Source organism: Cryptotermes secundus, unplaced genomic scaffold, assembly GCF_002891405.2.
Source record: "Cryptotermes secundus unplaced genomic scaffold, Csec_1.0 scaffold251, whole genome shotgun sequence".
Classification (NCBI taxonomy): domain Eukaryota; kingdom Metazoa; phylum Arthropoda; class Insecta; order Blattodea; family Kalotermitidae; genus Cryptotermes; species Cryptotermes secundus.
In genome coordinates, this window is record NW_019744108.1 from 657,526 (window position 1) to 680,474 (window position 22,949).

At 37.6% G+C, this 22,949-nt stretch overlaps 1 protein-coding gene across 3 annotated transcripts in view; it reads right to left on the bottom strand.

The window, feature by feature from the left end:
- Nucleotides 1-6,532, bottom strand: part of LOC111874396 (sphingomyelin synthase-related protein 1) — a 16,544-nt gene extending 10,012 nt beyond the window's left edge. For all 3 annotated transcript variants that reach the window (XR_002844556.2, XR_002844555.2, XM_023869866.2), the window contains exons 1-5: nt 6,107-6,532; nt 5,838-6,015; nt 3,935-4,108; nt 2,643-2,968; nt 411-706 (exon numbers count right to left, since the gene is read on the bottom strand). Coding sequence is in view for 1 of the 3 variants with exons in the window: in XM_023869866.2 (XP_023725634.1) it covers nt 411-706; nt 2,643-2,968; nt 3,935-4,108; nt 5,838-6,015; nt 6,107-6,198 (1,066 nt within the window). In the remaining 2 variants the exon portion in view is untranslated. The remainder of the gene's footprint in view (nt 1-410; nt 707-2,642; nt 2,969-3,934; nt 4,109-5,837; nt 6,016-6,106) is intronic.
- Nucleotides 6,533-22,949: the final 16,417 nt, after the last annotated feature.

Below are 22,949 nucleotides of genomic sequence, written 5' to 3' on the forward strand. Positions count from 1 at the left end.
AGAGCCACAGGAACTTTGCTGCAAGACAGGCATATGTAACTATGACTTAGCGCAGATAAAGTCGTGTCTTATTTATACTCTGTTCTACTGACAACAGGCCAGCGAAAAATCTAACAATCTACAGCAAAACCATCAATTATTATGGGCGTTATAACATAGGTGTGCAGCTGGACGAAACATACACGTCGAACCCCCCCAGACGATTTAAATACCTGATGAAACATACACGTCAAACCACGGCAACGGGTTAAAGTGTGCATACTTTTCTTTGGGCCTCTCTGTAAGTAAGTACACATTAATACACTGAGTGCTGCAGTGGACATCTAATTTTATTATATTAATAGAGACTGTATTTTTTTTAATGTTTCAAATTTATTTAAGTTCCACTCTCAAAACTCTAAGCTACTCACATTCAGTGATGAAGAAATTGAGCATTGTCAGAGCAACAGTATGGCCACTGAACATGTAGTCGCCACACGTTCTCACCCCCTGGATAGACATGCCTGCTCCTCTCCAAATTATGTAGGCATGTTGTATTTTTGCCCACAGCTCCCCATGCTTCTTCCATTCATCCGAATCCTTACCCACTCTTGGGTTACACTGGAGATGTGTCCCAGGCACTGAGAGCGAAGTTATAAGCATTGTGACACAGCGAAGCAAGAAAACTGTTCCCGACAATGCAAAGAAACGGCGCAGGAGAATGAACCTAGTATGAATTGTGATATATTAGCCAAATTCAAGGTTAGCCCAAAATGTGTACATAACAGTAAGTTTTCTAATGCAATGTTAAACCTCTTCTGATTCACACACTGCAGCAGTTTTCCAAACACTCATACTCTGTCTCTCTCTTTGCATGACATAAATAACAGTCTACAAATCTAATTAGTACATCTAAACAATCATTATAAACATAAAACCCCTCAGTCTTGCTTGTTCTGTCTCATCCTGATGGTCGCTTGAAGGCCATATACAGTACAAAGCAATCTGTTCATGCTGACTGAGGTGTTCCCCATAACTGGTTTCTCTGTAAAAATTACAAATTACGAAGAAAATTTGAAAATCTTCGATTTAAATTGTTGGATGATGAAGAAAATGATTTAAAATGAGATGAAAGTGAAGAAATGCAAAAGGCAAATAGAGAACAATGGGCAGCTATCATTAATGAGGCCAGAGCTATTTGACAACTGAAGGGCCAAGAGTATGTAAGAGGACCTAATATCATTCTTTATAAAGCCCACATGATAAATGTTTAACCCTTCAATGCTGATATGCATACACAGTATGCCAATGGTTTCTGTCAAATGTCACTGTCATGTGTACATAGCACGCATAGTGCAGTGGTAAGATTCAGCTCCTATTTTGAACTCTTGTTCTTCACGTACAGTAAATCTTTTGGTATGAAATTAAATAGGAAATTGCAGGCTATCATTTCATATATGTGTTGTCCCACTTGGAACTTCCTGTGGCATTTGCATTACATTTGAATTTTTTAAAAATGTTTTGTAACTCTCCAGTTGGTGCGCTATATTACCATACAAACCTATCTCCACCTTGGGGAATTCTTATGAACTAAATACGTTGGATTGACAGTGTGTGTGCTGACCCTACATGTTGCTCAAATCAAAAGTCAATTCCGTTGGGGATTTTGAAGAATACATGGTCCAGACAAGTGGTGCTTTTACATGGGTATTTGTAACCATAAGAAACCATGTGTAGAAACTATGACTTCAATTGAACATGGGATGTTGACTCTAAAGAAGTGTGTTATGACTGCCAAGTAGGAAACAACACCTGTCCATATGAATGTCTCTATTGTACATTCTCCTTTGTTCCATAACTACGCACCATGCAGTTTGCTTGTAGCAGCCATGGCAAGCATGTGAAGGAAGCGGTCAGCTGTGTTGTGATGAAGTGGGAGAGTATTTACTTCTAAACGAATCAGAACAAAATTTATGAGATTCAGAATTTGACACTGAAAATGAACTGCACAATCGTACTTTCTTTGATGTTGTGGTAGATGAGAGCAGTGGTATTCAAGACTTCACTGGGGAGAACATGCAAAACTATACGGGACAAAGGGAAAATTTCACAGGCAGTGCTGGACCTCAAGTTGCTGCGAAACATGTTACAGAAATTCTGGTAATTCTGAATTGTTTTTCAGCAAAGAACTAATCAACACTATTGTCAAAAAAACAAACGGATATGCGGGCATGAGCTATCAGTCAGGTCGTCTGCTACGGCATGGAAACCTGTGACAGAGGGAGAAATTTTATGTTGTATTGGGTCTGTTTATGCTTATGGGATTTGGAACTCTGCATGGACTGTTTCCATGACTACCACTACCAGCTGAATTTCTAAGTTAATATGATAATTAATATGATAATGATTCGTAATTTTTATAAGCTTACTGTCCCAAAAAGAAAACCTGAAAGCACTGTGCAGCAATACTCCAATACTATACGTTTGTAAATTTATTGTGAAAATCACAACAACAAAAAAGTTTTCTTTGATTTATTACACTTCAAGTAAAAGGTTGCACTTTTTGTTTTTAATATTTAAATATCCCCTGGCCACCAGGAGTAAGCCTGAATTAAATGTCCTGCATCACTGAAGGGTTAATATGCTGTTAAGATGGAACTAACCTGTGCTTATGGAACATAAGAACTATAAGCCAAATGAATAGGAGCAATGTCCCTGTGAGTTCACACATGTGGAAAGCCCATGGTATGTGGGGAACATTATCCAAGAAAATGTCTGGCAAGGGTGGATATTTTTTCATGTCAGGAACACGATCGTGCACAATCACCATCACAAACGCTGTTATCCATGTTACTACAAAAAGATATCCGAGACTTATAAGAGCCTTCCAGATTTCTGGCCTGAGTTTGGAAGCACGACCATCTTCTGATAACGGAGGAGTGTAATGATGATGATCTGTATCCATGTACAGCAAAGAGTCCACACTTCCCTGAAACATGAAGGTTTCAATTATTCCTATGTAAGAACAAGTTTCAATCATTATTCTTAGGGTCTGTTACGTGTGTCTATTTTTATTTTTATGCCCTTTGTTAAAAGCATAAAATTAATATGTAATGGGGAGGTCTTGTCTGTCCATCTATCTCTCAGTCTGCCGGTTTGCATGTATCATCTTCAAATCTACTCAGTTGATATCAATGAAATTTTGTATTCGGTGTCCACACTAAAAGTTGTTTGAATTTAATTTTAAAATTGTGGTCTTCCTGGAAATCTACATATTGTGAAGAACTTATCACTTAATTACAGACTCTACATCAAACTTGTTACACATAACCTAAAAGTTTCACACCTTAAGTAACTGTTGACTTACAATATTTTACATATAATGTGTAGGTTATCCATCTAGCCCCGATAGTTCATTAGCTGGTGCCATGAAACTGAAAGCTAAACACAATTCTACAAAATAAATACCTTAACATAAAATTGTGTACTTTTTGAAGATCTACCTGAATACACCATTTCAGGACATAAGCTTTAAATGACATTAAAGTGTCATTCCACCCTTGCGAGTTTGTGCATCCACCACATTATTACCACCTACACCCAGTAGTTAAAATGTTCACATAAAATGTCATGAAAAGACAGTTGGTTAAAAATTGAAAGAGAATGCACGTGCACAAATACAGACAGCATGGTGACCTCATAATTCTATTAGTTTATTTTCAGGATGAAAAGCACATTAAAAATTCAACAAAATAATACAATATACAAAATTCATTATTTGGGAGGGTAAAATACTGCATAATTCCAATGTACTAAATAATTCAGAACCAAATCAAAATTGTAATCAATTTTCATATATGTGGTCTCAATAAAATTTCAGAACAAATTTGATGAGTCATGTCAGTTTTACTCAGTTCAATATAAGTACAACATATTAACTTCTACCAAAACTAACCTCATTTCTTTGTGAACCATAATAATGCATCATCACAGAGTTTGGACCTAAATAAGAACTGTTTGAGAGATGCAGCATGGAGACAGGATCATAGCCAAGACTTATTAATGCTTGCTGATTCTCCAGTTGCAAACGGCGGAGACTTAAACTCAGTCGTTTCACATCACCTAGCACCTAAAATCCAATAACTACAATCAATTTACAGCACTTTAACATTATGCCTACTTATTAACTATTAACAATGAACATATCCATAACAACTTCATAATACCGTGATCATGTATAAGTACCAGTTTTTCCTTAGCATGCTCTTATACAACACCTACTGCTAAACTTTCCATAGAATGTGTTTTATTTCTTTATGAGACCTTATATAACACTATTATATTAACTATGTTAAAGTAATGTAAAGAGTTAAATATTTTACCATTTGCATCACAATATATATTTTCGTTGTTAGTATTTGTATTGCTAAATAAAGTTCTTTTTCCATCAAACACTGATTCTCATACTATTGATACTAGACAAAAGACAAGATTTGTATCTACCTCAAGCTAATTTAACTATTTATCAAAAAGAAGTTTATTATGTGGGTATAAATATATTCAATAAACTGCCCATACAGATCAAGAACACATCCAATAATTTTAAAAAGTTTAAGGTTGTATTTAGACATTTCTTGAATACTCATACGTTTTATAATATGGTTGAATATCTAAATAGATGATTTTTATTATTGTTGTATTCATTGTACTGTCTAGTTATGTAATATTTATGTATTATTCTATGCTCTATATTACTTTATAACATGTTCTATATCCATCTTTGGATCTCCTGAACTTACAATACATACAAATACAATACAATACATGAATGGGGGGAGATCAGGATATGCATATAGGATATTTGTGGGAAAGCAGAAGGAAAGAGATCAATAGGGAGACCAAGATGTAGGTGGGCGGATAATATTGAAATGGATCTTAGAGAGATAGGATGGGATGGTATGGATTGGATTGATGAGGCTCAGGATAGGGACCAGTGGAGGGCTCTTGTGAACATAATAATGAAACCTCAGCTTCAATAAAATTCTGGGAAGTTCTTGAGTGGCCGCAAAATTGTCGGCTTCTCTAGAAGGGCTCAGCTCTGTGAGTGAGTGAGGGAGTTAGTGAGTGAATGATCTGTCAAGGTTAAACATGGCCAAATATGACAATTCATAATTTATATTATGAGACTGTGATAGGCAATATCTTTCCAGATCATATTATTGTGCATCTCTCTTTAATTACCTCAGCACTTGTAGACTTAACAAAAGAAAATAAAAATACACATGTTCCCAGACAACTACATCTATTGAATCACTTTTCCATGTACTGATAACATACTTCATTTCATATAAATCACTGTACTTCGAAAAGTAAAAAATCTAGAAGAAATTATTTCAGCGGCTTGGATACAATTACAAAACTGTATTTACAGTCGACTGCATAACATAAGTGTCTTGCTGTCAATAACTCAAAACAAAAGATTTGAAGAATTCAGTATACAGACACACTGCATCATGTCACAAAACATAAAGTATAGCAACTCATATACTACAGAATTCATTTAGAGTTATTAGTCTGACACAGCCATTCTTATAGATCTGCCTCCTTACCAGTCAGAATTAGAGTTTACTGGTGTTACTACATCTCACATAAACCATTCTATCTTACATTACATCCTAACCTGTCACTGTGCAACCGTAACAGAAATATATCTCATCGTCTGAGGGAAAATCAGCAGTGTCACATATTCCACTTTACCCAGGGCTTCTACTTGCTGATCAAAATATGTTATATCCCCATAGGAATAAACAAACACCTAGCAATTTAAAAGCATAACATAAATGATTACTTAAGTCCACCTGTATATTGAGTGGGGCTGTTCGAAAGTCAGTTTCTGCCAAAAGAAGTAATGCTTTCCCATCAATACGATGATTCTCACACAGCAAATTTATGTACTGTTCATGTCCATTCCCACGCAGCCAAATGGCAACATCGTCTACTGTCCAATCCAGTACCGATGCAGTTGCCATACTTGAACTGTCAAACAGAAAAAGTCCATGTGTCAAAGTCCATAAGCACAACTAGTTATTACCACTATGTTAATACTAGATAAAAACACAGCACAAACCTCCTGAATGGACAAATGTTACAATCTTCAATGCACATTGAGCCAATACCAACAAAACATTTCGCATTTACATACAGAAATCTACAAAGCATATGACTCAGGAAGCCCACAAGGCTACAACTGCTCCCGGAAGCATATTGTAACAGTAAATAATAAAATGGGTCACAAGTTCCACATATAGCAGGTCATCAACTGCATAGAATGAATGCTTATCCATCTCTCAAGCGAGATGTCGTTAACTGTCCTTAAGATACAAAACAATTTTGTTGTAGAACGTTTCGACGGTTCCCCTCTCCATCAGTAATAACTTCCACCCTAAACATCGAATTCAGCCATTCAGTCTCAACCGGTCACAACTACTCTGTGCCCGTACACAGACATAAATTATATCGTAGCGATCGTAGCTTTCCAACATTTTTACCATTTTCCGATCCAAAATCTAAATCTCTCTGTATGAAACAGACCACTGCCATCTGTTGTACGACATATGTATTGCAGCGTAGGTGATCCATGGCAGGGTGCAGCAAAGATCATTAGTGTGAACCGTGGCAGGAATGTTTGCTCGAGTCGCCAGTCGTACTGCTACAAGCGTCCTCGCACCTTAAAAATAGTGCCTAGACACGAAATGGATCTCTTGCATTCGAGAAAAATGGGAGAAAATGGGAGTACAATGAGACAGTACATCAGCTATTTGTAGATTTCAAGAAAGCCTATGATTCAGTTAGGAGGGAAGTATTGTACAATATTCTGATAGAGTTCATGTCGTGAAAGCTAGTTGGAATGATTAAAATCTGTTTAAAAGACACGTATTGTAAAGTCCGCATAGGTAAGCAGTTGTCTGATAAATTTCCTATCATTAGAATATGCCATTAGGAAGGTCCAGGAAAACCAGGTGGGACTGCAATTAAACGGGATACATCAACTGTTGGTCTATGCCAATCATGCCGCTGATGTAAACTACCGGGTGATAAATATACTGTCACGTGTTTGCTGTGTGACGCGACAAATAACTTCACGCCGGTCTTGGATCTAGCGAATTTATTGCACATTTTCATCCACACATAATTCACAACTTCAGTATCCCAGTTACTTCTCCTGCTGTAGTCACTTCCAAGCTTCAACTGCCTCCGGCGGCTGGTATATTTCAACTGTCACTGTCTCAGCAAAGTCGAAGTCAGATTGCGACTGACGGTCAGTCAGTCAATTTTGGTGTCGAGCAAAATCTGGAGTTCATGACCAGATATTTATTACTATTTGACAGTTTAAGTCATGTTACTGTGGGGCGCCCTCTCTGATGAGAGGACGGGTCTTTTTTTTTTTTTTGTCAGGGTCATTGCCTGTAGTAGTAAGTCATTTGTCATAATGTAAACGATGTTTACATTTTACATGTTAAACATGATAAATGTATTCAATATATACAGGGCCTCTTTCAGTACAGCAGATTATGCCCTATTTCAAGTAGCTTCCGCTATAACGGCAGTCTAGTCACTTGAACGGCCGTATGCTTGACCGCCGCCAAGTTTAAGCCCAAGTCCAAGTCACATTGCGACTAACGGTCAGTCAGTCAGTAAGTCTTGGTGTCGAGATATTAATTATTACCGTTTGACAGTTACGGTCTTGTTTCTGTGGGGCGCCCTCTCTGACGAGAGGATGGGTCTGTCTTTTGCATATGCTGCAGGCCCTTGCCAGCGCGGTCTTTCTCGGGTCTGAGTCCCTTGGGACTCGCAACCATATTTTACTGTCTCAGATTTGAGACTTCCCGTTTCGTCGCCTCTTGAGTCGCAGGTTCATGGTGGTGGTATTCGACCCCGCCTCCACACAGGGGAAGTTTAAGCCTCTTATAAAAGAACTTTATATAGGCCTCTCGCGGACCACACAGAAAACAGCCTACATTGTTGGACGTGTTTGCCGACTCATTGCCTAGCAACGAGCCAATAAAATCCATAACTCTCCCGTTGCTCGCGTGCCCTGAGGCCTCTGTAGCTCAACAGTTCCCGCATAGAGCAAATACGCCACAATACCATGAAGATAAACACACAAACTTTAATTGACGCAAGTAAGGTTGGTCTAGAAATAAACACAGAGAAAACTTCTAACCTGTTGCTATCTCGTCACCACAATGCAGGGCAAAATCATGACATAAAAATAGGTAACAGATACTTTGAAAACGTGGCACAGTTCAGATATCCAAGAATGACTATAACAAATCAAAACCTGATTCAGAAGCAAATTAAGAGGCGACTGAACTCGGGTAATGTTTGCTACCATTCAGTCCAGAACCCTTTGTCTTCTCATCTGCTGTCTAAAGACAAAAAGACAAATATGCAGAACTATAATTTTGCCTGTGGTTCTGTATGGGCATGAAACTTGGTCTCTGGAATTAATGGAGGAACATAGACTGAAGGTATCTGAGAACAGGGTGTTGAGAATATTTGGACCGAAGAGAGGTGAAGTGACAGGAGGATGGAGGAAACTGCATAACGAAGAGCTTCATAACTTGTACACTTCTCCAAGTATAATTAGAATGATCAAGTCAAGGAGGATGAAGTGGGCAGGGCATGTAGCACGAATGGGGGAGATGAGGAATGTATATAGGATACTGGTGGGAAAGACAGAAGGAAAGAGACCACTTGGAAGACCAAAGCCTACATAGGTGGACAATATTAAAATGGATCTTAGAGAGATAGGATGGGATGGTATGGATCAGATTGGTCTGGCTCATGATAGGGACCAGTGGAGGTCTCTGGTGAACACGGTAATGAACCTACAGTTTCCATAAAATTTTGGGAAATTCTTGAGTAGCTGCAGAATTAGCGGCTCCTCAAGAAGGGCTCAGCTCCATGAGTAAGTAAGAAACGAAATGTGAACAAGACTTGAAAATGGATGTACAAACAGTTCGTGAACGAGGTTTCCTATAACGCATCAGTGCATTCACGAACTAAGTGGTATTATTGTGTTGATTTTCTTAAATAATATAAAAAATTACTCAAATTTGCAGAATTTCGGAATTTTTCAATATACTCAAGGAATACTTAGCACGTCTTAAAAACTTTGGAACTCATTTATTTCAAATAATTGTTAAAAATTTTCTATAAGTTCAGAATTTGAAACCTATACTTTCCTAAATCCACCAAAATTTTACATTATCGGAAATCAAAAACTTAAGGAATTTAGAAAGTCCTTCTTTCAACACTTCAGAGTATTTGACTGCCTGAGGAGAAAATAAGATGGAGTTGTTGATTTGCAAACTGTCCAAAACGTCGGGGCCCAGTTTCACTCTTTGATGGATACAGGTTGATGTTTCGTCTATATACTGAAAATTACCACAGTGTAACCCAACCTAACGCCAGCGGACAGAAGTGGATGCACAAAACCTATCCTAACCAAACACTAACTCAGTCTCACGAAACAGTTCCAATGAGGGCGGTGTGCAGTTGGAAATGCATTGATGTGTTGCGCTAATCTAACATTGCTCAGTCTCACCAAATGTTGCCCCAGTGTGGAAGGAGGTGCACAGTTGTGTTAACTTAACTTAACCTAAAATTGCTTCATCCCTTCAAGCGCCCTGCTAATGACAAATGCGTGGTGGTGTGTGATGTAGGTGCATGGTGACAGCTGTATCTCCCACCTCACTAGTTCTCATGTCATCCTGTTTCTTAATACTGACTGTAATGAAGTTAAAATGGTGGTTATGTGATGGCCTTGCGTGGCATATCATTCATGCCTACTTTTGTTAAAATCGGGTGATTTAAAATCTCTGTTTGAGGGTCCACGATGAATGCTGCCTGTGGGACCTGTTCTGTGGAGTGTAAACAAATTAAATTGAAAAATATGTTAACAGAAATTTCATGCAGCTAATATTGAATACGTTAATCAGTACATATTATATATAGGGTGTCAATAACTATGTGTATATATTACAATGCTGTGGTAGGTAGATAGGTTCAATATGATCATATTTTGTTAAAACTCCCATGTCCGGAAACACTTCCTTTTGGCACTAAGAGTAGCAAAAGTTTCTGAGATGATGCATAAGTTTTAGGGGATGTTATCGTTGTTTTACATTGTAAAAGTTGCTCATAATGACAGCCGCTGACTTCATTGCCTGTTCTGCATTGCCTGACTATGTTTATGCTGAGCTCTTTGAAAGATTCCTGGCATTTCCCTGATGGTTCCAGCTGCTACTGCAATTCTTGCCACAAGATCATGTTGTCTCGCCACTGAAGTCTCATACACCAGGCTTTGTCTGTACCACCAGAGAAAGAAATCCAGTGGAGTAAAGTCAGAGGAGCAAGTGGGCCAGGTTATTGGGCCTTCACGTCCAATTCATCTGTTGTCAAAAATTCCATCAAAATACTCATAGACGACATTAGTGCAGTGTCCTGGTGCACCATCATGCTGCAACCACATTTCACGACGGACTTCCAAAAGCACTACTTCCAGCAGCTCGGGTAAGGTCTCTTGAAGAAATGTTAGGTAAATGTCACCAGTAAGCCACAGAGGTAAGAGGTAAGAGTGTCCTCCTCATTTCAGAGGCCCCAGCACATAAACAAAACATTTCCAGACATGTGTGTCTTAACAAAATATGATCAGATTGAACCCATCTACCACAGAGCATTGTAACACATTTATTTACACTCTGTATACACTGAAGGATATGGCTGCACCACAGCTCAAGTGGTTAGTCGCTGGCTTCCCACTGCGGCAGCCCGGGTTCAATCCAGGGTCTGGTCAAGTGGGATTTGTGGTGGATAATGTGGCGCTGAGGCAGTTTTTCTCCAAGTACTTCAGTTTCCCCTGCCAATCTTCATTCCACCAATTGCTCCACAATCACCCTCACCTATCATCTGGGGCTGGTACAATAGGCCACAAGTGGCAGCAGTACAAGGGACTTAATCCCACCCCACTAGCAGTAAAAAAAAAAGTACTGAAGGATGTATTCACATCAAATTAAATCTAATCATAGTGTTACTTTCTTTTAAATACAGATTTTAACGAATTCAGTGTGTTATTTATTTAATGCAATAGCAACACACGTTCCTAATGTAATTTCTTATGCATACTATATTTGTGATTTGCAAAAGGTTCGTTATATACAGTAGCAACATTCTTGCCATTACTTAAACTCATTCTTCTGTCCAGTATAGTATATCAATCATCCATCTTTAGTTGCTCCCAGCCTCAGATTTTTCACATAACAGTTGATGCAGCAAACAGGTTGCATGGCTGCACCAAAACCCCCCTTCTCTCTCTGCTTTCCTTCAACGCTTTACACACAATACTCTATTCTGCCCCCCTCCTAACTATCAATCAGCCAGCAAACAATTCATATTACAGTGGATGTCATTAATTGAATCATTTAAATTAGTTGACCAGATTGAAATTAAATCACATTTTATGAACTCACACATAACATGGAATACCTGTAGTTATAACAACATACTCTTTCAGAAGTCTGCTTACATATTTGTATTGGAAACAAGTATTTATTTTATAACTTGTTCTATATCCTTGGCTTAGTCTATGAAGTTCATATAGACTGCATATAAATTATATTCTTCTCTGTTTCATCAAGCAAATGTCATAATGATGGTAACATGCTGTCTCTGTGATGGATATTGTGCTATTGTCACATTGTAACATATAGTACTGTTACTATGCAGCAGTTGCAAGGAGTATGCACTGCCTTCATAATGGCTTGTGTCCTGAGCTTTGGCGCAGGAAGAACTGGCTGTTGCTACACGACAATGCCCCTGCACATCGCTCTGTTCTTGTCCAAGAGGAGCAGGCAAAAGAGGTCACCGTTTTGGCTCACCCTCCATACAAACCTGATCTCACACTATGTGATTTCTTTTTCTTTCCCCACTTGAAAGAAAAGCTACATGGGTGTCGATTTCAGTCAGCTGAGTAGATCGTCACCGCCACAAGGGGAGCCATATGGGACCTTCCTGCATATATCTTTCAGCAGTGTTTCCAGCAGCTATACCAATGTTGGAGGACTTACATAGCAGCCAACAGCGACTATTTTGATGGAGGATGTGGATATACATAAGTGTATGTGAGTATGTTGTAATATGGTGCAACAAAACCACAGTCCATGAAATTATTGACTGTAGTAGTGTAATGAGGCCACCAGCCAAGCTGCAGTTGAAATCCTGCATGGAGGCAGGTAGAATGCCTCCACCATAGCCCTGCGAGTTGTAGGGGGTGACAAAAAGGGAACTCAGTGTCTGGGGGTATAACTGGGCCACCATGTTACTGGGGTATATAAATATGGGGATCTGGCCCTCAAGTTGTGGGAGTCTCAAATCTGAGACAGTGAAATGGGGTCATGACTCCCACGGAACTCAGACTTGAGAATGTCTGCAATGACAGACCCACCCTCTGGAAGAGTTGATGGAAACCCACATATTTAAACACAATTACTATATCCTGTAGCATGTTTATCAATTCTTGCAGAGGCTTTAAAATACTTACATACAGCCATGTTTAAAAAGCTTATACAGGAATGTGTATTCAAAGAGTAATTATATACAGAAATAAAGATGGCAAAACCTCTGTGGCATGTTTACAAGATACAAATTGAATTAAATTCTAGAATCTATTGTAATATCTCCTTGGGTGGGAATAATATGTAGCCTGGTAGATAGTACAGCGAGGTTTCACTTTGCAGCTTATACTGTTTCAAAATAATTTTACAATTATAAATTACAGAATATATACATAGTATCCAAAGTACATACACTTTTTTTTTTCCAATTCATGCAATGCCTTTAGTCAACATTGTTTCCCAATCTGGTGAACACACCAAATGCGCTGTAACTGGTCCAAGATTGATCATATCTCCACCATGTGTTGACTGGTCTAAATCAACAGAAATCAAGTCCTGGAAGAATAAAAAGAAATACGGGTATTTACTACTAGATTTCTGTAAGTTACAGTGAAATGTCATTTTAACATGCCAGAGTAACAAAATATGAAGTAAAACAAAATTCTTTCCTGGACCCCAACAATGTGCTACATATCTTTATGTAAACATGTTAAACTTTAATGAATACTACTGTAACAAAAGTATCAATTTAACACAATAAAAATGTAATCAGTATAACAGAATAATATACAGTGCAACACACACTTTACAAGATCCTCCAGCGCATGTGCAAAATGGAATGATGGAAAGAGATATGCATTAAAGAGGATGTAAAGTTATGGTCATTATGGAGAACTACAAGAATGTACACAATAGTCACAGCGATGGTGTTTCATGGTAGGAACCTCATGAATTCTGTTCTTACCTCTCGGAAACCAACTTGTGTCCCCATAGCCACATGTAATACAGTGTTACCTAACACAAGTCTGGCTCGTCCTGATTTCAGCAACTGCAGCTTTCCAATACAACCTTCTGATAAGGTACTCAGTGTGCAGTATTTTGTGCTGGCCACAGTCTGAAACCACAAAAAATGTGATTAAATATGCAGTAAGTGATACTACAAGGATATGACTACCACTAATAATTCAGTTCACAACACTTCTGAAGAAGAAATTTATATCCTATTTTCAACTGATAGCAATAACAAACTATTATAGCTAACTGCATGAACTGTGGTATACAGATACATCAAAACATACTTATACATTTTGTATGAACCATACTTGAATATTAACCATCATAAATGTAGTAACTGTAAAAAATTTCAGATTATGTGTGGAAACGCTGAAGTAATGGTAATCAATAATAACAGACATTTATGTTAAAAAATAAGCCACTGAAGTTACAAAATTATTATTAATTTCTGTTAGTCTTTCTATACAAAAGTTAAAGCTACCTGTGTAACAGGCAATGGAGGCCCATAGGATTGTGAGACATTGAGGGTATCACATTTTCTAGAAAATTGGCTCATATGTGGCGGTGAGACTGTCAGACTCACATGCCAGCTGGCTGCCCTTTACCCCCAGGAAGATTCCTGGTACTCATTTCTGTTAAGAGACTTAGTTGACCCCAGGACCATAGTGCGACTGGAAGCATTAGGTCAATTGAAAAATTCAATGAACTCATTGGGAATTAAACCCATGACCTTCCAGTTTGTAGCACAGTGCCTCAATCAAGTCTTTCTATATAAATGGAAGTAATCAAAACCAAGTAGGCTTCAAAAGAACGTTTTGTGTTACATCATATGGTTTACAATAGTTCACATTTTAGTTAAGGAAAAATATTTCAACGCTCTTAACACCTGGAACATGGGTGAAAGAGTTATAATTCATTATTTTTCAGTACCTGTGTTGTATCATTTGGAAGCGACTGGGACAAACCTGATGTTGATGGTTTTGCTGGTCCTGTGGTAGCTTCAGGTTTCAAGCCAGGCAAACAGTCTGGCATCTGCATAAGGAAATACATTAAATTTATTTAGCCAAGTAAAAATGTAGTTAAGTCTATTCATTAACCAAAATTATAAATAACAAACTAATTAACTCCATGGAAGAAAGTTGCCCTCCTTCAGAACTGCTCATCTTCTACTAAGAAATTTCCAACCTTTCATGGAACCCGAATGATCATAAGCATGTTCACAAGACCCTGCCACTAGTACACATCATGAGCCAGATAAATCTAGTATACACAACCCCTTCCTATTTCTGTAAGGATAATTTTAATATTATCCTCCACTTCCCAAGATGTACGTGGTGTGTTCAAAAAGTATCGAACCTTTGGTCGGCAGAAATACACTTATTGATTTGGAGGTACAAAGTAGTCTCCTTGGTAATGCACACACTCCTCCCAGCGCTTCTGCCATTGTTGGAAACACTTCTGGAACGCGTCTTTTGGAATGGTGATCAGCTGGGCCATCACATTCCACATGATGTCTTCTCTTGACTCAAATTGGGTTCCTTTCAGCCGCATTTTCAGCTTGGGAAATAGCCAAAAGTCACACGGAGCCATGTCGGGGAAGTAGGGAGCCTGACGAACCACAGGGATGTTGTGTTTGGCGATGAAAGTCTGAATCAGATGCGCAGAATGGGCGGGTGCGTTATCATGATGGAGCTGCCAAGTTTTTCCTACCCACAGATCTGGTCGTTTGCACCGCACAGCATCACGAAGGCAATGAAGGACCTTCTGGTAGTATTCCTTTGTGATGGTTTGGCCTTGTGGTGCATACTCATGATGCAGAACCCCACGGGAGTCGAAGAAAACGGCCAACATGACCTTGACATTGCTATGGACCTGCCATGCTTTTTTGGCCTCAGGGATGTCGGCTGTTTCCACTATGACGACTGCAATCTTGGTTTCCAGGTCATACCCATAAACCCACTACTCATCGCCTGTGATCGCGGTGTTCAGAAAGTTGGGGTTACTGTTTGCATTGTCCAGCATGTCCTGTGCAATTTCCAGATGGCGTTGCTTCTGTTCCATTGTTAGCAGTTTTGGTATGAATTTCACGGACACTCTCCTCATGCCCAAATCCTCGGTCAAAATTGAATGTACCGATTCAATGCTTACCCCTATCTTGTTCACAAGTTCTCGGACTGTGATACGACGGTCCTCCATGACCAAAGTCCGCACTTGCTCAATGACATTCTCATTTCAGCTTGTTAAGGGTCTGCCTGAACGCGGTTCGCTATTCACTGATGTGCGGCCATCTTTGAAGCGGTTGTACCACTCCTTTATTCGTGAGTTGCTCATGGCATCGTCCCCGAAAGCCTGTTGAATCTTGCGAATGGTTTCCACTTGGGTATCGCCAAGCTTTTGGCAAAATTTGATGCAATATCGCTGCTCATGTTGTTCTGTCATTTTACACCTTACTGGAATCCAACGAGCACTCACTACACGTCCTCACTCATAGGCCGACTGCCAGCGACTGATGCTTTCTGCGGGCGGGAAAAAATTCACGACTGCACATGAATGTCCCCTCCACATCTCCACCGAAGGGAGCCTCCCACGCTTCATTGGTTTACGTGGGAAAAAAGAAGGTTTGATACTTTTTGAACACACCACGTATCTTCCGTTCAGGTTTCCTGACCAACCTTTTGTATATATTTCTCACCTCTCACAAATGTGCTACAAGTGCAATCCATCTCATCCTCCTTGATATTATCATCCTGATACTTAGCAAACAGTATAAATTATGATCATATCATTTTCTCCAATCTCTGTCGCTTCCTGCCTTTTAGTCCAAATATTCTCCTCAGCATCCTGATTTCAAATATCCTTAATCTGTGATCTTCCCATAATGTGAAAGGCTATGTTTCACACCCACATCAAACAACAGATACATTACAGTTTGGTACTTCATTCTTTATGTTTTTAGATAGCAGACGAGAAGTCAAAACATTATGAGCTGAATGGTAGCAAGCATTCAGTGAATTATAATCGACACTAAATTTATTTCTGAATGCAGTTTAGTTTCTTACTCTCGGTACCAATAAGTGACCTCTGCTACATTTCCAAATAATTTATTAACTATCTCTGTATTAAGATTCTGTCCTGCAGTCTGATGACCAGACATGAATATATGCTTATGTTTTCACTGTGATTATTTCTACACCAATGTTCTTACTAGTATCGTCTGTTTTTCTTTGTTTTCACTCACTAACACCATCAGTATAGACCAAAAAGTGATACCCCTTCCTTCAATTTCAGCCCTTCCTGCTTAAAAAAAAGTCTTTATGGTATAATCTAAGCAAAGTTGAAATACAGTGCTGATAAAGCATAACAGGAAATGCATAGGATGAATGTTTACCTATACAGACTTTACTACATACAGGTTTTATTTAAACACACTTAAAATTATTAGGCTCACTAGTTTCATGGGTATACCAATCCAACAAGAATGGCATGCTTTCTTCCTAAATGAATTACAGGCTTCCTTGAAACTAATGAAGTACTATCCCAGTAAACTTCCACTTTTTCTCCAATATCTGATCAATAATTGATATACTGTGTCAAAATCTACACTGATTATTCACAGTATCATCTACATTAACCTACAGAGAATGTTGGATACATTTTTATATGTAGTTGGTAAAAGTGATATATTTCATATAAAATTTGAGATGTAATTGAAAATGATATACCTCAATAATTAGTACAATTCTCTAAATAGGTAAAATAATGATTCCTTCCATTGCTGAGGCAATTATTCCAAATAGAATCAATAAGTTTAGAGATCTTAGGATGTAATGTTTCATTGAACTCCTCCTTGAATCTAAACCATGTAATTTGAGTTCTCCAGGACTCGACTCCTTTTCAGTTTCTAATTTTTAACCTGATACCTGATATTTTTCTTAAATTTCCACATCATTAACTTCTTGAGACTAAATCTCTCCACATCAAGATCTGCATTGCTCATAACTGACACTTGCTTCCTAACTTCTGCAACCACCAGACAGTGGTCACTGTCACAGCCACCTCCTCCAAAAAACAAAATATTAAGTACATGTGAATGCTGGCTTCTATTAATCTATATGTAATGAACTTGATCACGTATCTTCCCATCAGGAGAAGTGCTTGTATTTATGAATGGTGAGACAATTAGACTTTTGAACATGACAAAAGCTCATTACTCTAACCCCACTATCATCACTAGTTTCATGTAAACTCTCATTCCCAACTGTTCATTTGAATATACGTGGCTCTCCCTACCTTTGCACTGAAACCTCCTAACAAGATTTTATCGTATGGCACTTAACTAATGAGCCAAAAATATGCTGTAGTTCCTCATAAACCTGTCTTCTGTCTCATCACTTTTATCCACAGTTGGCACATGAACATGCACATTCAGAAAAATGACATCACATTGACCCCCTAATACTATAAACAACATCCTATCATTAACAAACTTTACCATCTTAACTACTGACTGGCCAATAACACCCTAATGTACATAAACGCCTGTCCCTAACAGCATTCCAATTTCCATATATGAATGCATGGTTCAGTAACATCTTTGACCAATATGACCTTCTGTACTCCCACTCTAACTTATGATTTGCTAATTCCCTTGCTACAATTTTCAGTTAACCTGACCCAGATATCCTGGACATTTCAAGTTTAAAATATCAGATTATACTTTATAAACATACCTGCAAGAAAATGAGTTCAGGCTCTTTACTCTGTAAAATGTCTTGGACTGTTATTAATTCTGGATTTTTCATTTTTGTAATATCTTGTTCTTTATTAAACTTGATGTCACCATTTTCTATTTTAGGTTTAACATCATTTTCATCCTCATCCAATATTTCTTTCTTAACTGCAACATATTCAACAATATATAAATGTCACTTAAATAAACACTTATACCTGTGGGAAGTAATAGTGTGTGATAACTGCAATTATTTGTGCACAGTTTCCAATAGCTAACACTCAAATTCTACTTTGTTCTAATACTAAAAGCAATTAATTAAATAAAGAAAGAATTTGAGAAAATCTCAACCAAAATATTTTGTGGGGTTATACCTACAGCTCTACAAACATTAAGAGAACTAGTAGTAAGAATATTTATCAGAATCGTAACAGGGCACTCAATTTCACATTCAGTTCTACTATGCACCACAAAGGGGAAAACAAAATGTTCCACTTAATTACACATTTAAAAACCCCATGTAAATGGGCAGGAAAGAAAGGATGGAGGACTGCAGGAAATAAGAACTTAGACATGATTTACCAATTTAACTTCTGTTTTCCCATTTCTGTAACTGCATATCTAAAGCTCATTATGTTCACAGTAAAGACAAGATGGAATTCAAACCATCCTCTTACTTTAACCTGCCGTGTAGGTGCGCAGAACAAAATTTTTAATGCAATCTTTGTCTTACCTCCACCTTTGACATCCTGCATGCAACTTCACTTGGAGTGAAGTCATTCAGTTTCTGTATCAGCTGTATTCATTTTGGATACCTGGTATTATACATTATCAGAAGGGTATAGATTTGCAGTTACATATTTCAACCATTTTTCAGTATCACAAGTATATGTTACATTGCAATATTTACAGTGGAACCTTGATATTATTTCATTTAATTTCATTTATTCACCTTCCATAAATCCTGTCGAGAATACATTCTCGTGTGGATGTGGAGATGATCCTAGTTACAGTCACAAGTAAGAATTACAGTTGTCATCCAATAGCATGCACATTTGTAATAAAATACTGATAAACATATACAATATAATAAATAAGTTAATTTTAGTAGTAAAAGTAATGGCAAACCTTATACAATTTGTACAGTTTTATACAAGTCTATTAATTAAAAATTCAATAGTTAAAACACAATGTCATTATGAGTTTTGTGTAACATACATTAATAGTAAAATAAATTTAAATAAAGTCTAGTATACAATGATATAAAAATTGTGTATATCTAAAATAAGTAACTAAAAACTAGAAGACAGGCTGACAATCTTGTCTTCTTTGTAAAGTAAGACAGTTACTCGCATCTCAAAATGATTTATAACTAAAATATTCCTGTAATGAATAAATAGAATGTAAATATAAAAATTGTTTTAATTGTACCTCAAAACTTGTTGTGTCACTCAATATATCCTTAATATGTTGTGGTAGATTATTATAGACCTTTGTTCCTAAACAATAAACTCCCTTTCGGTATTTACTCAAATTTACAAAAGGCTGATGGAGATTATTTTGCTGTCTGGTATTTATTCTATGAATCTCTGAATTTACTATGAATTTGTTTCTGTTTTTATCACAAAGAGCATAAGAGATAGTATGTACTGGGATGCCATAGGTAATATTTCTAATTCTCTAAATAAGTTTCTGCACGAATCCCTCCTTTTACATCCCAACATAATTCTAATTATATTCTTTTGCATTCTAAAAATTGTTATACTTTGGGGTGAGTTATCCCAAAAGGGTAAACCATAATTTATAATAGAATTAAAATAAGAGTGATAAACCATTTTTAAAGTATTTATGGACGTGCATTTAAGCGATCTTATTATGTAGCAGACTGCACTTAGTTTTGAACTAATATATTCAATGTGGTATTTCCAGATCATTTTATCATCAATGAATATTCCAAGAAATTTTATATTGGATATAGATGTAATTTTTTTTTTCATATACATTTTTACTTCAGATTTAGGATTATTATTTCTAGCCGTAAACTGAATGTAGTCGGTTTTGATAAAGTTCATAGAAAGTTGGTATATTTACACAGAGATCATCATTGTTTGAACTTTTAACTAACAAACTAGTATCATCTGCAAATAATATAGGTACAGTTTTATCATTTATAGTTTTGGGTAAATCGTTTATATAAATGAGAAATAACAATGGACCCAGAATCGAACCTTGCTGGACACTATGTCTAATTTTGCCCCATGTCAAAAATACATTGAGATTAAGATTTATATTTTTAATTAAAACCCTTTGATATCTATTTCTGAAATACAATTCAAGCTATAGTTTAGCTTTACCTTTTATCCCACAGAACTCCAATTTCAACAACAGAACCTCATGATTAACACAATCGAAGGCCTTTTCGAGGTCACAAAAAATGCCTCCTATTAACCTTTAACGGCCGATATATATATGCAGCAAGCAGCAACCCAAGTTGGCCGAATGTTATATATATGCAGCAGGACACGTTCTCTCTTTGGGAGTGCTGACAATTTGACCTTGGGTTTGAAACCAAAACAAACACTCGTAAGGTCATGTCAGTGGTTCATTCCTTAGCTCTGAACAATGAAATCATTTATCACGGTACTGGTTTCAAAACTATTTACGTTTAGATATAACTGTTTATGACCTGGTCAGCCAAATACAGCCCAGCTTTGTTTCGAGAACTGACAAGGAAATATTTATCAGTGCTTGCATATGAGTGCTTCCAGAGCCTTCAAGGAAGTCTGACGCATTCAAGGATTGGTTTTCAGTGGCGAATTATCAGTCAGGAAGTCAGTTTTGGATTGTCTAATATTTCTTTATTAGTTAGAAAGTCAGTGTCAGACTGTCATATATTTCTTTGTACATCATTTTTATTTTGTGTCTTGGAAGAGGTATAAACCTACTGAGCCAGTATTACTTTGTGAGTAAATGGCATCTTTGCCACTGTGACTTTCAGTATCAGTATCAGTGTCGGACTGGCACCCTTTTCAACTAGTATTATAATTACTTTGCATCACTATTTTGCAAGTATTACTAATAGGTGAGAGTGTCACTTTGTCAATCAACATAATTTATTCGATTTTGCTAGAACCCCCTTCCCTCAAGATGATTCTTCAATCGCACAAGACAAATATCACGGTCAGTGGCGTTTCTCAGGGAGAGGCCAAGGTTATCTGGGGCCCAACTGAGTCGACTGGAGGTGAAACATTCACAACACTGGCCAACCAAAGAGAAATAAAGACATCATGTGTTTCGCTAAATAAGAAAAGCAGGAGCACGCTCTTCTATTGTAAAAAGTGTGATTTTGCTCTGTGTGAAGTGAACAGCTTCGAGAAGTGCCATGCGCGTCAGTGTGAGTATCGTAGTGAAGTGACTGTGAAGTGACGCAGTTCAAACTCGCGTACAGTAATATTATTGTATATAGTGTGATTATATTTACAGTATCACCAAGTCTCAAAGCTGAATATCACGGTCAGTGGCGTTTCTCGGGGGAGGCCAAGGTTACCTGGGGCCCAACTGAGTTGACTGGAGGTGAAACATTCACAACGCTGGCCAACCAAAGGGAGACAAAGACATCGTGTGTTTCACTAAATAAGAAAAGCAGGAGCACACTCTTCTATTGTAAAAAGTGTGATGCCACTTTATATGAGGTGGACTGCACGTCAGAGTGTATCGTAAACTGTTAAGTGATGCAGTTCAAACTCGTGTACAGTCTGAACAAAATATTATTGTATATAGTGTGATTATATTTACAATATCACCATGATTCAAGGTTGAAGAAAAAACAATAGGTAAGTCCTTTGGAATTTCATAATATATATAATAAAGATTATATTTTGCACTCCATGACAAAATAATCACAGTTAATTTTCATTTGTAAAAATTGCTCTTTTGCGTATATGTAGAAAATTTTATTGTCTTTCAGGCTATTTTTAGTTTGTATTTCTATGTTGCATAGAACGGAAAATATGTATTTTTTTCTGAAAGTCTGCAATGTTAATTAATTAGGGTGATTTAAATACCGGCTGCAGGCGTACCTCAGATTTCTACCGGAGGAATTTCCCCAACTTTTGGAGAATGTGCCGTTGGATAAACGAAGTCGTATGTATTTCCAACACGACGGGGCTCCTCCTCATTCTTTATGTGGAGTTACAAATTTCCTGAACTATCGTTTCCCTGGGCGATGGATCAGATGTTGCTTAAGCCCACTGGATTATTGTGTGTGGGGATGGATGAAAGAACTGGTTTACAATATGAAGGTGGCAACGCTAGATGCTTTGCTTGGTCGCATTCTGGACGCCGCTGACCACATAAGAAACAGCCAACTGAAGCTGCTACGTACTACCCATGCGGTTCACAACCGAGCAGCAGCCTGTGTTGCGGCCGGCAGTGGCGTTTTCGAAAATCAGCTTTAACCCTTTGACGTGGTCATTTAAATTCCGCGGCCGCGGCTCCTGCGGTAATATATTCAGCCGGCCATTTAAATTTTGCTCGAAAATTATTTATTCATCATTGTTCTTAAATTCTATGAGATAGGAACATGAAACTTTCACTAAAATGATCTTAAATGGTGGTTTTATAACCTTACCTTATAATATGGGCGCCCTGTATCTCGGCCATGGAAGCAGGTTGTTTAGTATTTCAGCAGTGAATGGTACGCCTTGAAGGATGAAACTTTCACTAAAATGATCTTAAATGGTGGTTTTATAACCTTACCTTATAATATG